At 40.4% G+C, this 15,979-nt stretch overlaps 1 protein-coding gene across 1 annotated transcript in view; it reads left to right on the top strand.

Annotated features, from left to right (window-relative positions):
* ZFAND3 (zinc finger AN1-type containing 3) overlaps window positions 1–15,979 on the top strand; it is a 313,457-nt gene that overhangs the window by 258,041 nt on the left and 39,437 nt on the right. The window contains exon 4 of the mRNA XM_052649117.1: window positions 3,966–4,031. Coding sequence (XP_052505077.1) covers window positions 3,966–4,031 — 66 coding nt within the window. The remainder of the gene's footprint in view (window positions 1–3,965; window positions 4,032–15,979) is intronic.

The raw sequence follows: 15,979 nt of genomic DNA, 5'->3' as shown, positions 1-15,979 counted from the left end.
TGAAAATGAGTATATTACCCAAAGCAATCTATAGATTCAGTGCAATCCCTATCAAGCTACCAACGGTATTTTTCACAGAACTAGAACAAATAATTTCACAATTTGTATGGAAATACAAAAAACCTCAAATAGCCAAAGCAATCTTGAGAAAGAAGAATGGAACTGGAGGAATCTACTTGCCTGACTTCAGGCTCTACTACAAAGCCACAGTCATCAAGACAGTTATGGTACTGGCACAAAGACAGAAATATAGATCAATGGAACAGACTAGCCCAGAAATAAATCCATGCACCTATGGACACCTTATCTTTGACAAAGGAGGCAAGAATATACAATGGAGAAAAGACAATCTCTTTAACAAGTGGTGCTGGGAAAACTGGTCAACCACTTGTAAAAGTATGAAACTAGAACATTTTCTAACACCATACACAAAAATAAACTCAAAATGGATTAAAGATCTAAATGTAAGACCAGAAACTATAAAACTCCTAGAGGAAAACATAGGCAAAACATCATAAATAAATCTGACATAAATCACAGCAGGATCCTCTATGACCCACCTCCCAGAATACTGGAAATAAAAGCAAAAATAAGCAAGTGGGACCTAATTAAACTTTAAAGCTTTTGCAAAACGAAGGAAACTATAAGCAAGGTGAAAAGACAGCCTTCAGAATGGGAGAAAATAACAGCAAACAAAGCAACTGACAAAGAATTAATCTAAAAATTATACAAGCAACTCCTGCAGCTCAATTCCAGAAAAATAAATGACCCAATCAAAAAATGGGCGAAAGAACTAAACAGACATTTCTCTGAAGAAGACATACAGATGGCTAACAAACACATGAAAAGATGCTCAACATCACTCATTATCAGAGAAATGCAAATCAAAACCACAATGAGGTACCATTTCACGCCAGTCAGAGTGGCTGCTATCCAAAAGTCTACAAACAATAAATGCTGGAGAGGGTGTGGAGAAAAAGGAACCCTCTTACACTGTTGGTGGGAATGCAAACTAGTACAGCCACTGTGGAGAACGGTGTGGAGATTCCTTAAAAAGCTGGAAATAGAACTGCCATATGACCCAGCAGTCCCACTGCTGGGCATACACACCGAGGAAACCAGAATTGAAAGTGACATGTGTACCCCAATGTTCAACACAGCACTGTTTATAATAGCCAGGACATGGAAGCAACCTAGATGTCCATCAGCAGATGAATGGATAAGAAAGCTGTGGTACATATACACAATGGAGTATTACTCAGCCATTAAGAAGAATACATTTGAATCAGTTCTAATGAGGTGGATGAGACTGGAGCCTATTCAACAGAGTGAATTAAGCCAGAAAGGAAAACACCAGTGCAGTATACTAACACATATATATGGAATTTAGAAAGATGGTAATGATAATCCTATATGCTAGATAGCAAAAGAGACACAGATGTATAGAATAGTTTTTTGGACTCTCTGGGAGAGGGCGAGGGTGGGATGATTTGGGAGAATGGCATTGAAACATGTATAATATCATATGTGAAACGGACTGCCAGTCCAGGTTCGATGCAGGAGACAGGGTGCTCGGGGCTGGTGCACTGGGATGACCCAGAGGGATGGGATGGGGAGGGAGGTGGGAGAGAGGTTCAGGATGGGGAACACATGTACACCTGTGGTGGATTCATGTCAGTGTATGGCAAAACCACTACAATATTGTAAAGTAATTAGCCTCCAATTAAAATAAATAAATTTATTTCATTCTATCATGTATACTATCATGTAAGAATTGAATCGCTAGTCTATGTCTGACGCAGGATACAGCATGCTTGGGGCTGGTGCATGGGGATGACCTACAGAGATGTTATGGGGAGGGAGGTGGGAGGGGGGTTCATGTTTGGGAACACATGTAAGAATTAAAGATTTTAAAATTTAAAAAAATAAATAAATAAAATAAACAGCTGACCAAAAAAAAAGAGTAGTTGTAGCACTTAACTGCTTTTTTCCCTGAAACAAGAATTATTCATTTAACAAAAGAACAAAAACAAAAGCCAAAAAAAAAATCACACCTGGGAACAGAAGCTATAACATTTTACAGAGCTACAGAGCTAGTGCCCAGTGGGTTTTGAGGATGTGGGGTCTGTATTAGTTTTCCTTGCAATCACTGTCTCTCCATGTTGCTTATTTTCGTATCACTCGTGCTCATTTAGACCTCTGGGATTTTAGTATGTTAAGCTTTCTCTGCTGAATGTGACATTTGTCGAAAACTTGTCAGTTTTTCTTGCCCTCTTCTTTTGGTCTTTGTAACTTTTAATTTATTCTTGCCTCATTTTCAAATCCTTGAGAAGTATTTCCAGGTAATGCTGGCCAATGATGAATAATCCTTCTTCCTGGTTACAGTTAGCATTTATTACTTGTTCCATATTCTTTGGCACTTGATCATTTTCAGCTCTTTATTTTGACCATCTAGCTCTTTATTGCTGTCATGTATGATTCTTTGTACAAGTGCACAAGTTTTGTCTTTCTAACAAGATTATAAGCCCTCCAGCATGAGAGTAACCTGTGCTGACACATCAAGATATTTGCTCGGTGCTCTTTGACATTAACAACATGCCTCCTTGATTTTTCCACCTTTTATTGTTTTCTCTCTGTGTCTCCTTACACCCACTAAAGTTTGCTGCTGTTTTGGGCCTTGGTATAGGAAAGAGTAGAGTAATGATGAGCTTCTTTGGTGGGATATCTAGGATCCTAAATCCATGGATCTTGGTGGCACAAACTCTGAGCTCTTTCATTTCCTTCTTTTTTGATGAGTAACTTCAGTGATAGGAAGTCTGGTCATAGATGACATATTGTTGTTTAGTTGCTAAATCATGTCTGATTTTTTGTGACCACAAGAATTGTAGCCTGCCAGGCTCCTCTGTCCATGGAATTTTCCAGGCAAGAATACTGCAATGGGTTGCTATTTCCTTCTCCAGGAGATCTTCCTGACCCAGGGGTTGAACCCACATCTCCTGCATTGGCAGTTGGATTCTTTACCACTGAGCCATCAGGGAAGCCCCATAGGTGATAAGCAGTTATGCTAAATAATCATGTTTTCCTTCATCTGGTCACCTGGAGAGACTTTTCAAAATATCTGTGTAACATTTGCTTGTGTGTCCCATTCCTTAATGGTCATCACTATTGCCCCACCCTGTGCGTGTCAAAAACCTCTGGTCTTCAAGTTTGTAAGGTGACTTCCTGTTTCAGAAGGTAGGGTGTTGGAGTATATATCAATATCAGCTTAAGAATTTGTTTGTGGTCCTGATTCTGTAGAATGAAATGATTGCATTTCAAGTCTTCACCCACTGACTGACTGTGTCTCTCATACTCTTGAATTATACCTATCCATCAGCTCCCTGGGCCATGAAAATTCCATGAAGGCCCTCTTTGTGTCATATTTTTATAATTAAACTAGATATTCTTTCTTGGTTAGCAGTGCTGTCTTTAAATATTAAAATGATCCTTATTTTTTCTGATAAGTAGTTTCTGCTTTAGGGAGGTTCCCCACATGCTTTAAATAAGGCCAGTTTTGCAGTAAATTCAAAGGTGGGGTGACCACTGAGATAAACCTAAGAAGGAGACTCCTGCTTATTGCTGTGTGGAAAATTCATCTCCCCAAACTTACAGGTAATTTACCCAGATCAGAATTCTAGTTAAAATTTTGTACGTTAATATCTTAACGTTATATGAGATTAGTTTTTTTTTTAATTTTAAATGAAAATGATGTTACAATATAGAAAGAATATGGACTGTTAGAGTGAATTGCTGAACTAAAAATTAACCCATCACCACCATCACCATCTTCATCTGTTCCTACTGCTCCTCTTTATGCATGCTTACAGGCTGATCCCTTCCATTTTAGGTTTCTCTTTATCCAGGACAGCAGCTCTGGGTATGCAGAGGATATGAACTGACTCTTGTGCTTGCCTTTCTGTTTCTAGGTGGGCCATGCACAGATACAGCTCATGTCTCGTTAATCACACCAACCAAAAGATCCTGTGGTACAGGTACGTACATCGTTCTTACCTGGATCCATTCTTACTGGAATTATTCACAGGCATTAGCTACTGGTTTTAATGTGGTGTCCTTGCCAGAGTACTCTCTGATTTCTTCCATCATTTGTGAAGTGATGTATTATGTGCTTAGTATTGGGAGTGGAGTGTGAGCCGAGGTCAGAGTGGTGCTCTTGGAGGTCAAATTGGCTGAATTAATGCTGGCAGCTAGAACCAAGAAGGTGGACATCAAAATGTACCTACTTCCTAATGTCTGAAGGATGTTATTAGGATCTAAAGCATGCAGAAAATGCAAATCAATGCCTAGTATAGCTTGTGGCTAATTCGTGTAAGTCGTGGGCCTACTAAAAAAAATAAATAAATAATGTGACTAAAGGGTAAATGACGTACAGGTAGTCAGCTTAACTGACTAGTATAGTATCCTACTAGCTTTAGAAAATTTATTTCCTTTCATTCATGTTAAAGCCATGGTGTGTACTGAAATCATTCTTTTCAGATACCGTGGAATATCCCAGAGATCTTTGTGCATCTGTGACATTTTTATTAAGCATGAAGTCATGAATCTTGTAGCTCTCTAAAGAGTGCTCAGAAGGCCTGTTGTTCCCTTACCCTGTAGCTTAATTTATTTTCAACAGTATTTGCCTTTTTAAGTAATGCTGCTTGCTATTTAAAGTATCTTAAGGATTATATTTGAAAGAGTCAAAATAATCATATTGTTTCTCTAAAGGTCGAAGTCAGAGTATTTTTCATAACTTTAAAAGTCCTTTTAACTCCCTGGTGGAAATAGCACAAACCATCTCTGTGTACAGACTTACCCTGAAACCGCAGCCCCTTTAAATGCTCATGACTTTGATGTTAAAACCTCAGGCAGGCCTGTCTGTGCTTGGCAGAGGCGTTCAGTCTAGGCATTGCATGCTGAAGAACTTAATTTTATTCTATTGTTCCCAGTCACCAGTTTGCACCAGGGCTGTGTGAGATAGTCCTGACCTGCTCCATCCCTCCTGTATCCAGTCCCCAAGCTCTGCTGGGTAGTTCCTGATTGACACAGAATAGAACTGTTGCCTGGGGTGAGAGCGACTGTCCTGCTTTGACCAGCAGGCAGTTGAGCACCATCTTCATATGGACCCCAGCCAGAAGCCTGAAAAACACGAAGAGCCCTTTGATTTCAGGTCCAGTGTTTCACACACACAGTGTACTTTTGTCTTTGTTTTTCCCTTCTAGTCTTGCCCTCAGGCCAGGGCTTACTGTTCGCACTACCAAGGTGTTCAAGTCACATCCAGGAATGAGTCTCGAGCCTGTTGGGTCTTCTTGAGGATTTAGGGAAGGGACTGCGTGCTCAGCTTAGACACTGAAACTACTAGGAGCCCTTCCTGAAGGTCGTGGACTCGTGTCCTTCATCTTCTTAGCAGATCTGTTTTATCCTTTCTGTTGTCATACTATTTTATGTATCTAAAAATAATACCATTTAGTGCATGCTAACTGCATTACCAGGCACCATCAATATTCTTTACATGCATGCATATTTAATCTTCATAACAATTCTACATGATGGTTATTCCTCTTTTACAGTTAACAAAGACAGGCACTCAGAAATTTAAATATATTTCCTGGGGTAATATTGCTGGTAAGTAATAGAGTTAGGACTTGACTACATGCTTTAGATCCTGAAGCCTGCTTTTCAATACAAAAATATTATTGCTTATCATATTTTATTGTAATTATGCTCTTAACCAGACAGTATAGAACATATCATTGAATGAAATGTGGAGAAAGAGAAACATAGATTTGGAACTTATAACATGTAGTGACATAGTTTTAAAAACAGAATTCTAGAGCAGATCTTGTTGCAAATCCTGGCCTGGCTCTCTCAAAATGCGATTTTAAGTAACCTCTCAACATTTGTTTATCATTTGTAAAATGAGATGATAAGTCTCGTAAGTTGAAGAAAGAAAAGAAATGATATACATAAAGCTCGCATAGTAGATCTTCAGTAATGGTAGCTGCTCTTGTATTTTAGTCTTAACCATTGAAGATTATGTGTATACAGTGGCCAGTCATTAGATAGTGTTGATAGCAATCAATAGGTGTTTTAGGCAGAAAGGAGTTAGAAATATCAATACCAGAATGCATTGCCATACCTAGTATCATTAATTGATTTTACACTGATCACATTCCTTATTGCCTGTCAGTATTGCAGTAGGAACTGAAGGTAATGTTTTTAGATCTCCTTACATGAAATGGTGAGACACTGAGCTCTCAATCACACATTTCCAAGTCTTCCTTTAGGTAAACACATCTCTGTTAACTAGAAGAAGATTGAGAATTTCTGGCTTGGAAGGAAATTAATGCAATGTGCAGGTCATCTCCTAAAAAGCCAGAAGGAAAGTTGAGACTTCTGACTGAAGACTTAAAGGTCATCAAGTTCATCTTGCTGTAGTTCTTCTCAAGTAGCCGGTCTGTGCCCCCTCAGGCTCCTCAAGCTGGTCTGCTGTCTCAGCCTGAAATAATGGCCCTGACTCTAGAGGACAGAGCTTTCTGATTTTAAGAAGTAAATTAAATGTTTTGCTTTGAGAACCACAGGCCAGTTGTCTTTGTCTCCGTCTTTTTGTCTATCCCGGAATCAGTGGGTTGACCATAGTGAGGGTTCTGAGCATTTTCTTATAAATACAATACTTGTTAGTGTTACATTGCTGGAATGTTCCTGTATTCTTAATGGCTAGAGTTTTCAAGAATAGGACCCATGCCTCTAACACTTGCTCTGGTGCTTCCAGCACAAGTGACTGCAGCTCCCAGAGCACAGGGCTTCAGGCACAGATGATAGTAAATAATTACTGTGGTGTCATTTCTTAGGAGCCATAGAGTAAACCTTCTGAATTAGATGTTACTGATCCCCTCCTAGCCAGGCTATCCATATAAGTTTGCACTAAAGCAGCCTCCTTAATAATGATGTATGCTACAAAAAGGATCCTTGGCTATAAAGTTCTTTTTGAATATATATATATATTTGAATATATATGTATATTTTGAATATATATGTATATATTGAATATATATGTATATATATATTAAGTTCTTTGAGGTGTGCAGGCTCAGTTGCCCTGTGGCATTTGGGATTTTAGTTCCCTAACCAGGGATGGAACCTGCATCTCCTGCATTGCATGGTGGATTCAGGGATTCTTAACTACTGGACTACTGGAAAAGTCCCCTAGAATAAAGTTCTTTAAGTCAGTGGTCTCTGAAGAAGGGCAAATAAGGTACAGTATGTGCGGTGTGGGTAGAAAAATCATAAAAGCTATTTATCTCAGCCTTTTAAAATTTTTGTTTTGCAGATTAGTTTCATAATTATATATTAGCCCATATGAACAGTTTAAAATCAACAAATACACATACAAATGTGTGTGCTAAGTTGCTTCAGTCGTGTCTGACTCTTAGTGACCCTATGGACTGTAGCCCATCAGGCTCCTCTGTCCATGGGATGTTCTAGGCTCTGAATACTGGAGTGGGTTGCCATGCCCTCCTCCAGGGGATCTTCCTGACACAGGGATGGAACCCAGGTTTCTTACCTCTCCTGTGTTGGCAGAGGGGTTCTTTACCACTAGTCCCACCTGGGAAGCCCACATACAAATACATTAAAGACACATGGCCAAGTACCTTAAGCAGTGTGCGTGCTCAGTCACTTCAGTCGAGTCTGACTCTTTGCATCCCTATGGACTGTAGCCCACCAGGCTCCTCTGTCCATGGGATTCTCCAGGGAGGAATACTGGGGGGGAGTGTTGCCATTGCCTTCTCCAGGGGATCCTCCCAGCCCAGGGATCAAACCCGCATCTCTTGCGTCTACTGCATTGCAGGAGGATTCTTTACCACTGAGTCACTGGGGAAACCCCTATCTTAGATGGTAATATGCACTTTAAAAAGGTTTGTGACTTCTGCAGTACACAGATCATTTTCTTTTTAGTACTTCAAAAATTAAGTCTAAAGATTAGCATTACACTCATTATTAAGCCAAGGCCCGAATGTAGTGTGAGTGGTTGATAAGTGTATCTCAGATGACTACTGTTTGATCAGAGGGTATTGCAATTTAGAGGGGTGGATGGCAGTGCAGAGTGGTGGGTTTATAGCCATCAAGTGAGAGAGGTTAGGGGACCCTTTAAGAAATTGTTCTCTGGTAACTGTGAGTCTGAGAAGCAGATTGCACAAGGTAGCAGTCGCGGCAAGTGAAAGTTCAGTTCGTGTTTGTGAACTTGATGGGAAGGGCTTTTCTTTAGATGTTGGCTTTTAGTCACATACCGCGAGTGACAGTTAAACTCAGTAATCTTTAAGTGGAAAGGAATAGTGTCACTATGATGGTTTTGGTATTTAAGAGAGAAAAATTAATGAGGGTGTGTGCAACTTTGTAAGCACTCTGGGATGTCTGCAGTCAGCAAAGTTGAAAAGTGCTGCCGAGTCCCAGGTTGCTTTTGGTTAGAATGTGAGAGTTAAAGTAGATCACACCTTCAGATTACTAGAGAGAGCTTACATTTCTTTGAAGAGCTCAGAATGTTTTGCACATGTTCCCTTGTTAATTCTCACAACATTCCTGCCAAGAACAAGTATATTATGAAGGAAAGTGTGCTTTTCTTAGCAACACACAACCTGAAGAGTCCCTTTTGTCCTCATCTTTTCTCTCAAGTTATACCTTAAACCAAAATTTGTAATCTGAGCTATTGTCATCTCCTTGAGTCAACTTTTTGGGGACTCTTATTTGGATATTTAGGTGAGTATCTTCATGAGGTCATATTTTTATGTTTAAAGTGTCTTGTGTGGAAGGAGGGCTTCCCAGGTGGCTCAGTAGTAAAGAATCCACCTGCCCAGTGCAGGAGACATGGGTTTTATCCCTGGGTTGGGAAGATCCTCTGGAAGAGGAAATGGCGACCCACTCCAGTATTCTTGCTGGGAAAATTCCATGAACAGGGGAGCCTGGCAGACTACAGTCCATGGGGTCACAGAGAGTCAGACACAGCTGAGCCACTGAGCATGCATACGTGTCGGGAAAGAGGGAGGTTTGTTGCCTTTTCTTACAATCTCTTGTTTAAAGACATGTTGTGTAACTTTTTTTTTCTAACTAAGACTTAATTTGCAGAGTTATAACAAAAGAGATCCGGAAAGAGGGAGGTTTGTTGCCTTTTCTTACAATCTCTTGTTTAAAGACATGTTGTGTAACTTTTTTTTTCTAACTAAGACTTAATTTGCAGAGTTATAACAAAAGAGATGTTATTTTATATTTTATTTGTCGGTGCTCGCTGTTGATTAACCTTAAAGTCGGTGCTCGCTGTTGATTAACCTTAAAGTGTAAGCCGTAGTAGGCAGCTGGAACCATGCCTTGTCTTAAATTTCCTGAGAGAATTTAGTCTCTCCTCAGCAGGATCCATAACTGTGACCTACCCAAGAACTTCTGCTCCTTCCAGGTGGGGCACTAACCAGCTCTACCTCTAGGCCCTAGATTGAGTTTGTCAGGGTTGACTTTGTAGCACATAAAAAACGGGGAAATGGCTCCTTCCCTAGTTTACCACTCTTATGTGACTTTTCTCATTTTCATTTCATTTCCTTTTATTTCTGAGGTTAAAATTAGAAAAAAGTTAAAGACAAGTTTACAGACTAGGTGGTACTGTCAACAGACTTTTGCTCCACTGTGTCTGTATTCATTTTTCTCTTCTTCCAGCAAGTGTATTGAGTAAATAATATTCTTTTAATAGACTTAAAAAATGATGGTTTAATTTTAAAATGCTGTGTGTATATTAAAAATGTGATTATAATTAGTAGAATAGCAAGTAAAATAACCATTTGTGGGACCATAAGGGAGCTGTATTATTGCCTGAGATGAAAGCAGATGGAACTAGAAACTGTCCCATTAAACATCAAGGGAAGTGTTTCCAGAAAGTATCATCTTTCCACTCTGTAAGAGGCATGCTAATTCATCTTAACAGTCTGTCCCTCACCTGATCTCATCTCTTCTCTTCTCTCTTTTCCTTTCTTTTCAAGCATGCTTATGCTTTTGGGTCATGTCCTTCAGTGTGATGAACAGTGACTAGATAGCATAGTATTGTTCATTGTTTCCTTGTTTCCACAAAAACCTTTTCTTGACTCACTTCTCTCAGGCATCCTGCTCGTGATATTATTTTTTGTTCTTACAAAGACAAGAGTAGAAACTCCTTTTCACCTGGGTGTTAAGATTGATGTGCTAAGCACTTTCCACTTCAGTGTTCAGATGCCAGTTAAAGGGAAATGTTTCATTGTCCTTATATTACCAAGAGGTTTATATGAGATCTTTCAGATTGATCCAGAAGCTAAAGGGTGGTAGTGTTAAATCAGAGGCAGCCCTATCAATCTTAGAAATACCTATGGTTGTGCGCTTTATCTCCTAGTAGAGTCAGTATTCATGGAAACAGTTCAGCCAGTGCATTTAACCCCAGAGTTGAGCCAGTGACTGCAAACTGTATCAGTCAGTGCCACACACTGTAGGTAACTCTCCTTGGAAGGACTTCTCGAAGCTTTAAAGGAGGGAAGGTAGCTTTTGAGTGTGAGTTCAACTGTGTAATTCAGTTCTTTTTGCATTCTTTCTTTCTTTTTCTGGTCCTTCAGGTATAGCTTTTCCCCTTAGGTCTGCAGTATCAGCATTTGAGATGGAAAATTAGAAATTTGACCTACTTATGTAATATGCAAGTTCCCATCAGGAGAATATTAGGGAAGATATAAACCTTTCATTTTTTATTAGCATTTAATGTAACCACTGAAGAAAGATCAAAACAGTAAATCTGTCATGGCAAGGGAAAAAGTATTAAAAAAATGTTTTACTTTGTGCATGCATCATCTTGAGTCCTCAGGGAGTTCATTTGACTCCTGGGGTAGGGGACAAAATGAATAGCAAATATTTGGCAAGATTGCAAAACTTTCTCTAATCTGAAAGGTACCATCTTGCTATGTTTTATCATAGGAAAAAAGCCACAAGTTATGGCGTCCACGTGACTGTTTACTGACAGTGGTTTGGCCATTGAGTGGATAACTGGAAAGGGAAATATCTGCTAAATGCTTTTTCTTCTGGGGATTTTTTGGGGGAGTTGGGGGTAAAATTTAATCTGCTTGATTTGTTTTACATATTAAAGAACAGAATTCAGGTAGCAAGGCTCATTATAATGAGATGTTTGGATACTCAGTATGTAAATAAACTCAGGTGAGTTTAAAAGCACCTCACACAATGTATAGAGTTCAGAAAAGTTTAAGGGAAGCTTACTGGTTTTCGCTTGTGCCCTGAATGAGAGTTAGGTTCCATTGCTACCAGTTGCTGTGTTTGTGTTACAGACCAGCTAGACAAGTGTGTTTAAGTTTGCTGAACTTGAAATCAGAGGCTTGTTTCAGAGGTCTTGTTTAGGTTTTATTTGCAAGAAGCAGTGGCCCCCCCTCTGAGAAAAGGCTGATATAAGTGAATATCAAGCCAGGGTGCCAATCTTGTCAGGAGGAATTTTGGCACTTGAAGGATAAAAATGCACTCCAGTATAAAGAGAAAAAGGAAATGTGATGAGGTTTGTTGCTATCTTGTGTGTGTGTGTGTGTGTGTGTGTGTGTCTGTGTCTGTGTCTGTGTCTGTGTCTGTGTCTGTGTCTGTCTGTCTGTCTGTCTGTCTGTCCTAGGCTTTGGTGTGAGCTGCTTGTGGTCCACATGCTTTGTGTGAATTCAGGTTGCTTGGATCCATGAATGCAGTTATAGCTGGTTGGTTTTTTTTTTTTTTTCCTGTTTTGTCGTTATGGTCATTTATTTTATCACAGCTTGCACTCTTACCAAGGAGAAAAGCCCTAAACTTCCATTAATTAGCTGTTCTATTGCTCCACTGGGGCAAACTGCCTGAGCCAACACTATTTATAAAGGATACCAAGGGAATTTAACACCCCTCTCCTCCTCTGAAACTGGACTTACGGGCGAGTAGATTCTGCTCCATAGCACGTGTGTGCCTGCTAGAGGACAGTGTGTTGGGAATGCGGCTTTCCTGAAGCGTCTTCCCAGGAGTGGGCAAGAACCACCGCAAAGCTGCACTATAAATCATCTGAGCCTCGCACTGATGCTGCCCATTAAGGAGACTTTTTTTTTTGCCCTCCTCAGTTCCTGGCTGTACTAATAGAACAGCGCATCAAGCAAGGCTGTAAATAAAAGTTATTACCTAATAGGTGGGTGCCGAAGTGGAACGGACAGAGCTGAGGCATGGAGCCCTTATTACTGCTCATCAGCAATTATAAACAGGATAAAGTGTCTGGGACTTGCGCTGATGCAGCGAGGGCTAATAGAGGCTGGGAATGACACCAGGCCCTGATAGGATGATGTATGCTGATGGGTTTTTACTGCCTCATCGTGCTGCTTGCTTCCCAGACAAGTTGTGTTATCCGTTTTCATGCTTGCTCATCTATCTGAGAGGCAGTCCCATTGCCTCTGCTGCCAGCAGGTAGGCTGGCACTTATTCCTCATACCTGTGTCTGCTTCTGAGGCACCCCCATCGCGAGGAGTTTCAGAAATATTTCATAATCATGGCCGATTAAAGCCATGATCTTATTGTATTGCCTGCTGTTGTGGTTATAGATCACACCTTCAGAAGTGGTTGCTTACATGGGATATAGGACAAGCAGAGACCCTGTAGTCAGTCAGCCAGTCTAATACTTTATTAAAGGACTGCTGTGACAGTCCTGTAGTAGATGCTGTAGAAACATGCAAAAGAAGTGATAAGCATTCATCTTGCCCCTGGGAGCTTATACCATAAAGAGACAGAATAAGTACAGGAACATAAATAGAACTTATTCCAGCTTTAGAGAGCAAGAAATGTAACTAATGTTTATTTTTAAAAGTGAGGACAGGGAGGATAAATTATGCTAATCATTAAGAACAAATATAATACAAATGTGTTTTTTTATACTTAGAATTTAGTGCCTTAGAGTCAGCACGAGTGATTAAAGGGCTACTGGAATGTGGAGAGAAAGTCTAGCAATGGGAACTGTGTTTTCTAGTTAACAGAAAACTGCAAATACGACCTGGCAATGCTTTTGAGTAGCAGATAAGCACCTAATACATGGGATAATTGAGATATAACTCTGTTCAGCTTGGATCACTCAACTTCACTCAACCACAGTGCTTAGACCTTTGAGATCGAAAAAATCTTTGCAGAGCACAGAGGAATGCTTTGAGAAGGCTTTTACCCGTTTGCTCCAAGACTTTGCGAGCATTCTGGAGTTCAGTTGTTTGTCACTTGTGCCTTTAAGTGAATACACCTCTTTATGCAGTACCTTCAGAACTAACCTATCAGGAGGCTTCCTGCTGTTAGAGAAATTGTAGTTTTTCTATGGAGTTCTCTGATGTTTTAAGTTATTTTAAAGAAGCCTGATAATGTGATCATTTCAGTGTTACAGAGTCTCCTTCAGTATGCAAAATGTCTCAGTTGTGTGGATAAGTTTTTTTTTCTTTTGCAAATTAATGTTTGACTTAACCAAAGAACCATTCATTCACAGTGCTCTGTGTGTGGGTAGTGGCCAGCAGAATGGAGGAATAAAGATAATGCTGAGAAAAATGTTTTAAAATAACAAAAACAGGATGTAGTGGTTGGTTAGAGTTGGCTGGAGAAAGCATGCAGTTATGTACTCAGGGAACTGAAGAACAATGTCACTGATGGCAGGGAGAGAAAAACTGGCCGTAACTATTTTCAGTTCTTGATAAGCTAAAATATAGGTTATTGTAGATAGTACTTGTAGAAAGTTATTAAATATAGACCTAGTGTGGAACTCATCGATCTTGAGGCAGTGATGAAAGGTGTACAAGTGGGTGAGGCAATGTATCCAGAAGAACAGGGAGGGGCTGAGGGTTGTACTTAGGGAGCTGAGAAAGAGAAGAGGAGCCAGTCAGTTACGAAAGCTAAAGAAGGGTGAAAACTTGATGCAGCATCATGAAAGATGCCCAAGAAGAGGGGCCAGGTTGTATGAGGACCAAGGAAAGCTGTTGCCTGTGGCTAGCAGATCATTGGAAAACCTGAAAGAAGTTAGTGTCTTATGGTAGGAAACCAGAGCCTGGTCGGGAGGTCATTAAAGAGACTTTTGATAACACGGAAATAAAAGCAGCAGACAAGTCATTCAGTTAAGGAGTTAGTTGAGCCATTAAAATAAATAGTTGAACCAATAAAATAACGGTGGTTGGTGGGAGACACAGGATCAAGCATTTCTTGGTGCAGAGGCGGTTAAGATAGGGAAACAGTTTGCTCTTGTTAAGATACAAAGGAAAAGTATATGAGGAAGAGAAAGAAATGGAAAGTATTAGAGGAGGGTAGCTCAGACAGTAAAGAACCTGCCCGCGATGTGTGAGACACAGGTTTGATCCCTGGGTCAGGAAGGCAATGGCACCCCACTCCAGTACTCTTGCCTGGAAAATCCCATGGACGGAGGAGCCTGCTGGGCTGCAGTCCATGGGGTCATGAAGAGTCGGACACTACTGGGTGACTTCACTTTCACTTTTCACTTTCATGCATTGGAGAAGGAAATGGCAACCTACTCCAGTGTTCTTGCCTGGAGAATCCCAGGCACAGGGGAGCCTGGTGGGCTGCTGTCTATGGGGTCTCACAGAGTCAGACACGACTGAGGCGACTTAGCAGAAGCAGCCAGTATATTTGCCTGGAGAATCCCATGGACAGAGGAGCCTGGTGGGCTGCTGTTCATGGGGTCTCAAAGAGTCAGACACGACTGAGGACTTTCACTTTCAAGAAAAGAAACTCAAGTGGGATTCTTTAGAGGCAGAAACCCAGAAGCATTAGTTCCCTCCTAGAGATAAGAAAAGAGATCTAGATAAATAGGTTTTCTCTTTTAATATATAGACAGCTGAGACAAGATGAACTAGGGAGTTCATCCTTGAAGGTCATCATTTTCTGAATACAGCTATCAGGAGCAGCAGAGAACTGTGGACTGAGGGGGAGAATAGTATTTCTAAGTAGTAGCTAATCCAAACTGTCCTTAAATAGTTTAAATTTATAGTGGGCTTTCCTGGTGGCTCAGCAGTAAAGAATTCAGATGCCAGTGCAGGAGACATCGGAGACAAGGATTCAATACTTGGTTCGAGAAGATCCTCTGGAGGAGGAAATGGCAACTCACTCCAGTACTCTTGCCTGGGAAATCTCATGGACAGAGGAGCCTGGCAGGCTACAGTCCATGGGGTCACAGAGAGACGGACATGATTTAGTGACTAAACCACCACCACCACCACCAAAATGAGACTGTCTCTGGCTGTTATAATTCACCCAGAAGAAAAGAGCAAAGAGAGCCTAAGTGGTTCTCATTTCTTTTTTTTTTAATTATGTTTTCATTTTTACAAAAATAACACATGGTAGCATATCATAACCCAGAATAGTTTATAAGAGAAAGATAATCTAGGGACAGAGCAGCATCTCTCTCTTGACGGTTTCTATTTTAGTACCTCCAGTCTTTTTTTTATTAACTGTAGAAGAAAGGAAAAAATGTTTATGTCTGTACTTTCTGCGGTGTCAGGTAGTATGAAACACAAAGGTTTAGTTCAACTATTCTTCCTCCCAGCATTTGGAATTTGTATCATTTGTTTTCATCCTTTTCTTTCTTGATCCGTTAGTTTTTAGCATCATCTCTTAATGAGGAGATTAGTACCTCTGATTAGAGGTACTTCCTTATCATGCCTCCTGTCAGCTACACATGTACTTCTTATACTGTCACAGCTGTTAACTGTTTATTTTCAGCCTGTAACCACAGCAGGTCTTCCATGTTATGTCCACCGCGTGTTTCTAAAAACTGAAAGCCAGTAAGTGACATTTCCATTATTGCGACTCTACAGATGCTGTTCCCTGCCAGGAGGCCAAGTTACGTGCTAGGAATAGGTTCGTGTTTTCTGTGAGTCTGATGTCACAGTGCCTGGACCTTTAA

The sequence above is a fragment of the Budorcas taxicolor genome, chromosome 11 (genome assembly GCF_023091745.1).
Source record: "Budorcas taxicolor isolate Tak-1 chromosome 11, Takin1.1, whole genome shotgun sequence".
Classification (NCBI taxonomy): Eukaryota; Metazoa; Chordata; class Mammalia; order Artiodactyla; family Bovidae; genus Budorcas; species Budorcas taxicolor.
This window is presented reverse-complemented; position numbering and strand designations above follow the sequence as displayed.